Source organism: Typopeltis vanoorti, chromosome 13 (genome assembly GCF_054136105.1).
Source record: "Typopeltis vanoorti isolate ZY-2024b chromosome 13, IOZ_Tvanoo_1.0, whole genome shotgun sequence".
Taxonomy (NCBI): Eukaryota; Metazoa; Arthropoda; class Arachnida; order Uropygi; family Thelyphonidae; genus Typopeltis; species Typopeltis vanoorti.
Genome location: NC_143561.1, coordinates 20307821 through 20320245, shown reverse-complemented (window position 1 = coordinate 20320245; position 12425 = coordinate 20307821). Strand labels below are relative to the sequence as shown.

General features: G+C 33.2%; 1 protein-coding gene across 2 annotated transcripts in view; it reads right to left on the bottom strand.

The window, feature by feature from the left end:
• The window catches only part of LOC150099979 (kinesin heavy chain-like), a 579478-nt gene that overhangs the window by 191685 nt on the left and 375368 nt on the right, over window positions 1-12425 (bottom strand). For both annotated transcript variants that reach the window (XM_090403282.1, XM_090403283.1), the window contains exon 19: window positions 4841-4942. In XM_090403282.1, the coding sequence (XP_090259408.1) occupies window positions 4841-4942 (102 nt within the window). The remainder of the gene's footprint in view (window positions 1-4840; window positions 4943-12425) is intronic.

Genomic DNA, 12425 nt, shown 5'->3' with positions numbered 1-12425 from the left:
AGCAAGATTTCTTTTTTTTTCTAAGTTGGTACATCAAGTTCTGGCTCATGTTTCATTCTATATCATGTTTCATACCTGACTAGATAATACTGACAACATCAGGCTTGATTTGGCTAACATCCTTATGCTAACTTCCCCACCTAAAATAAATCTCTCTAATAATCACCTTTATGCTCTCCATAAATTATGCGAAGACTCAATATATGTATAATAATTACTAGTGCTGATAAGGACAATGTCAATACCAGTGAATAAGAACATAAAATGCATGTGTTTCATAGAAACTGTACCACTTACCAGAATCTAGAATGACTCAATTAATTCTCAACAGAAAACATTAAAAAAATTTCTTAAAAATGTCACTTATTGGTCCCTAGAATTAGCTAAAATAAAACCCCCAAATCTTTCAGTTCTTCCCTTCCCACATGTGGCTTACTTAAAATTCATAAACCTAGTAATTCTATAGCAGATGCTACTGACTCTCTCTCTCTCTCTTTTAAATTAGCCAAACAATTAACTACCCATATACGGTACTAACGTACTATAGGTTGACTAGCCAACCTCTCGTATATGGGCCCAACATAAAAAAAAAATTAAATCTTTAATCCATCCTTAATATTCTTCATCTTAGTAGATATACAAAAAATTTCACCCACTTCAAACCCTCAACAGTTATTTCTCAACAGAAAACATTAAAAAGATATCTTAAAAATGTCACTTATTGGTCCCTAGAATTAGCTAAAATAAAACCCCCAAATCTTTCAGTTCTTTCCTTCCCACATGTGGTTTACTTAAAATTCATAAACCTAGTAATCCTATAGCAAATGCTACTGACTCTCTCTCTCTTTTCAATTAGCCAAACAATTAACTACCCATATATGGTACTAATGTACTATAGGTTGACTAGCCAACCTCTCGTATATGGGCCCAACATAAAAAATAATTAAATCTTTAATCCATCCTTAATATACTTCATCTTAGTAGATATACAAAAAATTTCACCCACTTCAAACCCTCAGTATAAAATATAGTTTTAAGTAGTAGTAGTGATATAATGGTCAGTTTAGATATCACTAATTTATTCAACAATACCCCCACCATAACAACTTAATTTAGCTTACAAATGCCCCCCCCCTCACCCCATCAACCTCTCTAATTTTGCCATTCATGCTGGTTATTGGTACACTATTTATAAATGGAAGATGCAGCTAAGGACTCTGTCCTCTCTCCTCCCCTAGCTAATTTCTATATTGAGCATTTCAAAAAACATATTCCTCAAATCTTCTATCAGGCTAAGATATGCTGATGTGTTCTCTAGGTTATATGGTACAGGCACATTAGACTCTTTCCTCCTACACTTCAAAAGCAAGTACCCCAGAATACAGTGCACTACAGAAAAGAGAACAATGTCTTTTTTTTTTAGCCACTCAAATCACAGGTCTTCTAAATGTTTCTTTCTTAGGTTACAGGAAACATACACCAGTAGACACATTTAAACTTTCTCCTCATTTCTTCCTCTCAAAAATATTGCATCCTAAAAACCCTTGTAAACAGAGCCACAATCTCTGTTCCATCTAGGCTTTCTACCCTAGCTGAAATCTTCATTTGCCAATTGTTATAGTGTCAAAAAAATAAACAAAATAATTGTTTCTCTCTTCACATCCCTCTCAACATATAAATTATAGTAATGCTATTACTATTCCTTATAATATCTAGGACATCTCAGAAAAAATAGGATAATCTAAATAAAAAGGAAGAAAGATCACATGACAAAGGAAATGGAATTTATACACCTACTAAGAGATAATTACTTGAGGTGGTGATGGAGGGAATTAGGGGTGTGAGAGTATTCAACCTGGAGATCAGAAGAGCTGTCCATAACCAAGGTGACCACATTGCCTCTGATTGGTGAAAGTGACCCATGCATTCTTGACTTTGGAGATTGTACAACATGAGGAATATTCTATCAAGAAGGGATATATTGGAACTACAAGGCAGGTGATTATGACAAGCTTAGGAAAAAGCTTAATAATGTGCCATGGCATAAAACACTTCTTTGTATGGGGTTTATCCCCTGTTCCTCGACCATCCCCTAGGACTGGTTGACCCTTTTTAGTGAGGGATTAAGTATATATGTATTTTATGACTGTAGATCCATGTGTGTTCATGGACCGGTTTGCCAATTCCGAGGGATGAAAAACCTTCTACCTCTGTATGAGACTGGCTAACTCACCCTTTAGTTGAAAGAGACTAGATAAAGGTTCCTCATGTCATTGATGGGAATCGAACCCAGGTCTTTCTGTCTATACTATCTAAAGGGCTTTGTCTATACTGACTGAGCTACAAAGACTTTACATAAAACACTGTAGGATAAGGATATTAGTAATGCATGGGATATAGTTAAGGGCCATCTAGAGGAAGCAGTAATAAAGTGTATATAAGGTAAGGAGATTTAATCAGGTAGAAGTTAGATGGATGCAGCTCATGCTCAACATCATTAAGCATGAGCTGCAAAAGAAGAAAATGCTGTGGAGGATAGACCAGCAAACTCACAAATGACAGGGCTCAGGCAAGAAAGGTGGCCAGCACAAAAAGGAAGGCAAAATCAGATTATGAGAAGAATCTAGCCAAGCAGGACAAAGGATATCCCAAAGAGTTCTTTCATTATGTGGCAAGTAAGAGAAAGAATGGTTATGGAAGATTAACTTTAATGAATGATGATGGTCACAAGGAGACAGAAGCAGATAAAACTGTCAAGTTACTGCTTTAACATATGATAGACACTAATGGGGAAGAGAGGTGGATGAATTTGAGGTTCATAGGATATTGCAGACTCTCAATGTAAATACAGCTGTGGGATTAAATGGGATATTGGCTCGGGTTTTGCAAGAATGTACACGGGAACTGGCAATGCTTCTGAATAGGCTCTTTAAGTCTCAGGTGGAGTTCCAAGGGAGTGGAATGAGGGCAAAATAATTCCTTTGCATAAGGGAGGTTCTAAGACTGCAATAGCAAATTATAGACCAATCGTATCTCAGGCATGGTGGTAAAAGTACTAGCAAAGTTGGTCAAAAAGAGAATTCAAGAATGGCTAGATAAAAATATAATACTGCATGAGGGTCAACATGGCTTTGTGAAGGGTCAGTCATGCCTTTGTAATTTACTATCTTTTTATAATACAGTAACAGCAAGGAAATGGCTACACGATGATTCTGCTGGATTTTACAAAGGCATCTGACAGAATACCACATGGAACCCTGTCATGCAAATTAGAACAAACTGGGATGGATTTGACACTGGTTAAATGTTAAGTGGATAATCAGCTGGCTGCTGGACAGACATCAAAAAGCAGTATATGGAGGGGCAGAATAGAGGTGATAACAGTCACCTGTTTTCACCTCGATGGTGTGCCACAAGGTTCAGTGGGACCATTGCTGTTTAATTTGTACTTAAATGATATAGGAAATAACTGGAAAGGAAATATTCAGTTATTTGCTGATGATTTGAAATTAGGTAGAATAACAGTTAATCAAGGTGATGTGGAGAGCTTGTGGAGAACACAAGAAATACATCTTTCACCACATGGTTGGTCAGATCTGACCATACCTTCCATTCCATTAAACCTGAAGATGAGTTTAAACCAGCATTTAAGCCTAAATATACACATTTGCTTCATTAACTTTGTCAGTTGAGCAGGAAGTTATTATCTCAGTACTTGAATTTCTTGCATGATTCTTCTCAGTTTAAGTTATCATTTCTTCAAATTCAAGTCCCTAAGAATTGGTTCTCTTTCAAATTAGTTCAGTTTTTTTTCCATAATAATATTCCCCAAAAGAATTTTTTTAAATAGCTCCTTCTTCCACCTTAGTTCTTAAACCTGTTGCAACAATGTTCATTGCAATGCATCCCTCCACAGCTTCCAGTATCTAGTTTTCATTTTCCTCTTTGTCTAATTATTCTGTCTTTTTTGCATTCTGTTAAGAATGCTTTTGCCATTCCTTTTTCCTCTTTGTTCATTCATTTCATTTACTGGTTGTAAGGTGCAATTTTTGTATATTTTCAAATTTTGTTTTTCCCACAATTTTCTTAAGTTTTCATTTCTGTACTAGTTTCTAACTATTTGATCTTAACTGTTTCAAGTTATTGTTTCAGATGCATAAATTTAAACTGTTTATACTTTTATATATACTTATCTTAGTTACAACATTTAGGTTTTAATTCTTTTACTTCATTTTCTGTTATTCTTCTAAGGTAATATGAATTCCTATTTAAAATTCATCACTTGTTCTATTTTATTTCTGACTTACACCTGACTCTTTACCTAATAAACATGAATGTTCTGTACTGATATTTCCACTACATATTTTTGAGAAATCTGTCAGAAATGAATACTTCTCTTTGTAAATGTTCTTCTGTGTCTACTTCCATTATTACATCACATGCATAACAGATCAGATATACTATATTATTATCAATTTTTATTCCATTTTAACTTATCTTTTAGTTCTGTTATTATGTTACCCATTAAAATATTGAATAGTAGTGGACTTGCACTAATTCCTTTCTTCATTTCGATTTGTTTTGCTTCATTAATTGCAGTACCCTATTGTACATTTATCATCTGTATAAATATCTTCGACAAGTTTTATTATATGTGTTTTTATTTCTCTATTCACTATGATATTTAAAAATATCTTACTTTATACTGTCAAATACATTATGTGAACATATAAAAACTTTTTTTGTCTTTTTTTTTTTTAATCATGAGCAAAAATAAAATTTATCCAGCTAAACAAAAATAAATATAATTATCTCAAAATAGCTTATGTACTATACTTACATTAATTCTTGCAATTTATGACTCTTCTCTTGTTCCTCCTGTTTTAATTTTTCATAGTCTTGTTCTAGTCTTTCTTTAGCTAAAGACAATTTTTGGTTGGCACTATCAAAGTAATAATACAAGTATCCAATTAATTATCATAAAGAAATTGTGTATAATATTCTCGCATGCGCGCGCGCGTGCGTGCGCACGCACACACACACACACACACACACACACACACACACACACACACACACACACACACACACACACACACACACACACAGGGAGCAATCTCTCAATTATCCAAATCATATTGGAAAATTTATCTCAAAAATTTATCTTGTCATATATGCTGGTCAGTTAAGTGAAGGTGCAGTTAACTGAATGCAAAGTTACATGGTGCTGATCAGGAGTCAGTTGATGTTCTAACCCACTCAAGGATTGTTTAACTCTGGTTAGGTCATTTGATGCTCAGATAATTGTATTTAAACAAGTAATTAAGTGCAGCTGAAGTTTTTCCACTTGGTTATGCATTAAATTAAAGATGTCAGGAAATTATATTCTTGTTTGATCTTTATCCAAGTGCAAGCAAACAAATAAGTTTGCATGTGAAGCATCTTCAGAACTAGCCTACTTGTATATAGAGGCTAATGACTTCACATTAACAGCCTTAGTGTGCAAGGCACACATCTTTTCAGTGCATACAGTGCTATGCATTATAGGAAGGCCCATTGTCCAGATCAGTTTTGACCTTTATTGAGGTGAAAAAGTAAAGGGATGCTCATCATAGGACTAGAGTAGTTATTATAATGGTGCAAGAGAGCCTGATAGTATTAGGAGAAAGAAAAGATAGATTGTATTAAAGATAGAGAAAAGGTCTCAGCTCTTTTATATCATCATATAGCCAAAGGCTATCAGTTTTCCTTTTTTATCCATCTCATATAGATGAATGACCAAAAATACCAATTGAAACTAAAGTGCAAAAATGACTAATACCAAGATGGTTAGCCTTATCTGAGTTAACAGCCTTAAGTTAGCCTTCTCTGCCCGGGATTGTTCTCCAGTCATCCCTGCAATTGACTATAAGACAACATTGAATTAAGAGGATAGGACTATTTTAAAAAATTTCTCATAGAAAAAACAGACAGAATTTTATCTCCCCCTGGTGAATATTGCAGAATGTTGGTGGTCTACACTAGGGGTCAGCAACCAGCGGCCCATAAAAGGTTGACCATACTTACATGGCATGTGGCCCGTATGTTGAATTATTTAAATAACACATTTTATAATATGAATAATAAATTACAAATAATTTGATACCAATACTTCGTGATATCGCCCTGCAACTTGGCACGAGTCAACCGTGTCAGTCATCATGAGTGAGGATAACAAAGGCGACTTCATCAGACGACAACTGAGATTTTGGCGCACTTTTGCAGTCGTGTTCCCTGGTCTGTCTTATATACAGGGTGTTTCAAAAAGAATGACCCAATTTCAAATAATTATATTTAATTATTTAAAATTGAATTATTTGAAATTGACATTTCATGAGTCATGACATTTTTAAAAAAAATATCATGACTCATGCAGAAATTCAAATTTCAAATAATTCGATTTCAAATAATTAAATATAATTATTTGAAATTGGGTCATTATTTTTGAAACACCCTGTATCTGTTAAAAATAATTTCAAAAATGGGTTCAAGAAAATGTAAAATTGCAGATGAAGGAAGAAGGTTTAATAATGAATGGAACAGCAAGTACTTCTTTATTGAAAATGGGGGAAGTCCCTTTGTTTTATTTGTCATAAAAGTGTTTTGCTGTTATGAAAGAATATAATATCAGACTTCATTACAAGAATGAACATGAAAGCCAATACAAGGGTTTGAACTGTGAACTTAGAAAAAAAATCATTAATAAATTAGAAGCTTCTTTGATTGCTCAGCAAAACATACTTAAGAAGCAAAGTATTCATAATGAATCGGTTGAGTATAAGGACATTACACAACTATCTGATAAAAAATATATTATGTCTCTTGCATTTATGGACATTATAACTACCTTAATGAACTTAATTTGAACCTGCAGGGCCAAGGTGTTAAACTGTGAATGAAGATATTTGTAAATAATAATACTTCATTCATATTTAACATAATCTGCCATGTCATAAGCAAGACTTGTAAATATTATTTGTTGTTAGTCTCTTGCTTATAATGTGTTATTCATATAATTGCTTTGAGTTTTGTTTGTTATTATTTTATTATAAGAAAATGTGTGTATATAAATTTAAATGTACCTTATATGAATTGTGATATATATATTTTTTGTTATTTCTATAAGTAAAGGTAAATTTATGGAATTCTACTGATGGGATTTGATTGGCTAATAACGGAGAAACGGAGTTTATTTTTAGTTAGCTTGTGCAGGGAGCGTGAGCTACTGTGTATGATGAGAAAAGTCAGGATATAAGCTGAACTGGTTAGAACCGGATTTTGGCGGGAAAAGGAGAATGTAGTTGATTGGAAAACAAAAGTAAAAAGTAGGAAGAAGCCCTAGAGACAGCATAGAGAGAAGTAGTGAGTGGCAGAAGGGGAATTAATATATGCCGAAAATCAACTAGGAAAGAACAAGGAGTTAATAGGCATCTTGAATTAGTTCTATGGGAGTTCTGATACTACGATAAATTCCAAATGGTTAGTGGAAGAATAGTGCAGAACTGAGGTTAATACATAGAAGAAAATAAAGAATTAGTAGATAACTTAAATCAAGTGTATCAAGACTTGTGTATTTCTGCATCTATAATTCAGTTATTATAGTGGAAGATTTCTTTTGAATTGTGTTGCCATAAAGTAAAAGTCAACAAGAATTTCAAATGCGCCTATGCGAATTCTATATGTAGAAGCAGTAAACCGGTAAGAGTTGTCCTTTCTATAACCTGTGAATCTATAACAGTTAACTCCGTCGGATACATTTTGACCTTAGCTGTGGTGTTGTGTCAATTAATGGTTGGATGTTAGATGTACAGAAGTAGTTTCCCCTCAAAATAATAAGTGTTATGTTGTTCTACTGAGTGTTAGCTGACTGAGAAAAAATACAGTGCAGCTTGTCATAAGATTAATTATAGTAACATTTGAAAGGTTAAACTTTTAAGAACTATTCTCAACTTGATTGACTGAGCATAAAGAACTGAAAAGTGAATGTTTGATAGTTAATAGTTTGTAATTATTCTGAATACTTTAAACTGAGCTAATGTATTTATGATTTAATTCATCTAATTGGGTAGAGAGAACTAAGTGAAAGATATACTAATGCTTTAAGAATTAAGAAATGTCAACATTAGTCATAATCCTCAAACCTAATTAAGAAGTTACTAATATCTGAATGTGACATTTTGTAATTGTTCAATTTGATAACCTTTTGCAGATAGTTATACTTGAATGTATATGTTGTAACATTCCACATTAAACGTTTTCTTTTGTTGAGTTAAACTTGGTATTTGCCTAATTTTCTTTCATTGCATCGCTCATAAAATTAATCGGACCTTTGCGGAAGCCTTAAAAGCTATTAATAACCTCGGCCTGAAGATAAAGTAATAATATAAGTATAGTTGATGATTGATTCCTCTATATTATTTAGACTAATCTGAACATAGGGCAGCACAGTATAATACAAATTTCTTTATATTCAGATGAGCATCAATCAACAACTAATGAAGAAAAACGGAATTTAAAGAGGTAAAGATAAGATTAACAAACAAACAAAACTGGAGCAGTCAGTCAGGTAGGACATTCCAACAAAGGCAAATTACTAGCAGAACTGTTTTCTGACATAAAAGCTTTTGAAGGCAAACTATGTCTGTTGAAGAAACATATGATGGAAGAAAATCTAGATCATTATATATGTTGCAAATCTTCATCTACAGTTGGATGACAAACACAAAAGGAAACTTTTTGGTATCACTGAAGATTTACAAACGGAATTTTCAACAAGATTTGTGGATTTTCATAAAAATAGCATCGAAATGCGATTATTTTTGAACCTTTTTAATGTTGACATTGATAACATACCAAACCAATTACAGATGGAAGTTTTGGAATTACAACACAATGAAACATTAAAGAACACATTTTCATCAGAAAAAATCCAAAAATCTTATTGATGCTTACCAAAAAAATTTGAAGGATTAATTACTATCGCAAAGAAGATGATAGTCATTTCGAAGCACATACATTTGCGAACAAGCATTTTCTGCCATGAGTTTTAAAAATAAATAAATTTTCTTCTCAACTGACTGATGAATATTTGCATGCTTCGATTCGAATTTGCACCTCGGGTTATAAAGTAGATATAGATAATCTGGCTAAGGGAAAATAATCACAAAAGTCACATTAAGCGGGGAGACACACATAAAATAAATTATGATGCATAAACTATATTACTTTGTTTTTACATGATAATAATTTTCATTGAGTTTCATTTTCATGCTTGTTTCATATCTCTTATTTTAAATATTTCTGTTTTTTTAAGATTGTTATAATAAAAATTGATAACTTAAGTATTTTTTTCACTCACTATTTTCTCTTAATTAAACACTTGCGGCTAGATTATTAAAAATAAAAGTTGAATGTGGCCCGCGAGCCTGAAAAGGTTGCTGACCCCTGGTCTACATCATCTAGTCAAAAATTTGATATCTCCTAGAATGCTTCTTTTAAATACAAAAATTGTCTGACTGAACAATAAAATTTCCACAATACAATATTATAAAGCATTTGGATGTCATATTGCTGGTTTTCAAATCCATGTTTCTTTCTAACCTTCCATAAATGGTATTTTAATTCATTAATTATAAAAATTAAAATTCTTTTCCCATTGCTGAGAGGTGGTAGGTACTACAAAAAAGTAACCTGTTCTGTTGTAAGTAATGGAATGCCCAACACATTACACAATCTGTTCCAAATACCCAGGGCAAGAGGGCAGTTGTAGAATGCATGTTTTATTGTTTCCAATTGGTAACAGATGTCACGGATTGGACCTCCAAGGTTAAAGTACCTCCATTTGATAGAATTGACTGTAAGGTGGCCATATGCAATTCTCTAAGCAAGATCCCTCCTGTTAGGATATCCTTGGAACTTCAATAAGTTATGAAACAAATTGTTTTCAGTATACCCAACTGTGGAAGTTAACGGCAAAAGAGATTAGATTTCTTTACATCAAATCTTACTTTTTTTTAATGGAAAGAATGTCAATGCCAGAGTGTTGACATTCTTTCCATTAAAAATAGCACAGAGCGTTGTAGTATTCAAGAACAATCTCAGCTTTTGGACCTTTATAATCATTTACTCCAAACAGGGGAAGATGAAACCCAGGTAGTGCATAAGAAGATCTATACATGTGTGATAGGTCTGCAATGTTTAAATAGCAGAATTTTAAGACTGGAAGCCCAAATCCTTCATGCTTCTTTGGTAGTTGAAGAGATTCCTTTTTAATTTCTTGATATTGGCTGGACCAAAAAAATTGCACAGGTTTACTATATAATTGCTTTTCTTCAGCTTCTGTAATGTCTGTAATATTTATTATGTACAACTGAGCAGGAAAGATTATGGTTTTCAGTACAATGGCTTTAGAAGAAAAGGAAAGTGGCCCTATTTTCCAGTCTTCTAAGGTTTCAAAGTTCTTGAACTGATAATATTGAGTAAAAGGAGAAGAGAATTCAAAGTGTAATGAGAGGCTCTCTTAGGGGGTTAGTCCAAAATCAATGCCTCCAAGATCCCAATTGCCAAAAAACATTTAATTTTGTCTATTTGCATTAGTACTTAATCCACTGATCTTGCTGTATTTTTCCAAAATAGCAAAAAAGATATATATATATATATATATATATATATATATATATATATTAGGGTTACCAAGTAATTTTATAAAATTGGTTATTTTACTCCTAATCCCAAGTAAGCAAACAGTTAAATTTGCACCTGAAATGTAGTTCAAGTGTATAGATGGTGCAACACCAGGGCATCTCATTGTAAAGGTGGGTAAAGCTCTGATCACTATTCTTAGTATTTTCCATAATGTAAAGCATATCTCACTAAGAGATGTATACTGCATACTGCAATACATTATGGGTGGGGTCACTACCCAGACCGGTTTCAACCTTTTTTGAGGTCTCCTCAGTGAGTAGCTAGACCCTAAATACCAAGGTTTTAGTAATACACAGCCTTATCAACTTTACCTATGCAAGTTGCTAAAAGGTGTTTTTATTTTGAATAATCTCTGGAGGAGATATAGATGTAAATAAGTTTTTTTACCTTGGGAATAATGTATATTAGGGTTACCAAGTAATTTTATAAACTTGGTTATAATAATGCTTTGCTAAATAATGCTTTGCTCTTTCTTCTACATATTTCCAGAACTCACATCAGTATTTCATCTTTAATGGAGCTATCTGTTTTCATTTATCTGATCAAAGGATCTATTTTAATCTTTAATGTTTTTTGGTGGTCTCCCACTTGTACCAAACTTTTTTTTCATTGTTTTCAATGTTAACAGAAATAAAGAATATAAATCCACCGCTATTTCATCACTCTTTCATATAACATTTTGAAAAAATATAAACCAGAGAGCTCATGAGAAAGAATACAATCCTCAGCATCACAACTGAGTTGGAATGCATTGCCCAGGAAACTGTAAAAACAGCTGTTTCAAACTGTTGGTTCTCATAAGAAACAGGCAGAAACCTTAAGAGAGCAAAAAACTCCATTTAATACTATAGAATTCCTATATCAGAAACTTGTATTTTTTTGGTTTAAACCCAAGCCCCAACTCAACATCAATAGAGATCAAGACTGGCACTATCAACATAAAAAGCAGCAATGGAAAAGAAATGGAACTAGCAGAAGAATTAGAAGATGACAAAAACAGGTGAGATCTTTCTAAGCAACAAATACAAGATGTTATATTCAACAAATATCAATCAGGGAAAAGAAGAAGTAGCTATAACACTAAATATGAGGATAATCTTGAATGGCAGGCAATATCAAGTAGAGTGATGTGGACTAATATCAGAATGGGAACTGGACAATGAGACTTATTCATGCTTATGGGCCCACAAAAGGTTTTAATAAAGATGAAGTGGAGGAATTTTTCAAGGGGTTAGAGAAGGCAGCTGGCACAATGAAAAAGGAAAAGTTAGTCCTTGTTGGAGACCTAAACAGCAGAGTAGGAAATGATTACCGGACATAAGAATGTTTCAGGAAAATTTGGAGAAAGGAGCAAAACCAATAATAATGATAAGTGCCTGCCAGATTTCTGCTCAGGACACGAACTAGTCATTACTAGTACCATGCTCCAATGTAAAAATGCACACGAATTCACATGGAGAGAAGATGCAAGGAACAAGAAAAATCTTATTCACTATGTTATTTTCAACAGTAATGTTTTCCCACTGGTTCAGGACACAAGAGTATACAGAGGATTTGAAATTAGAAGTGATCACCATTTAGTGCTGAGCAGGATGAAATTGAACTTCATATTGAAAAGAAGGGTGTATAAGAAAGTTTTAAAACAAATCAAAGCTGAACAGCTACCAGATGTGAACTGTAGA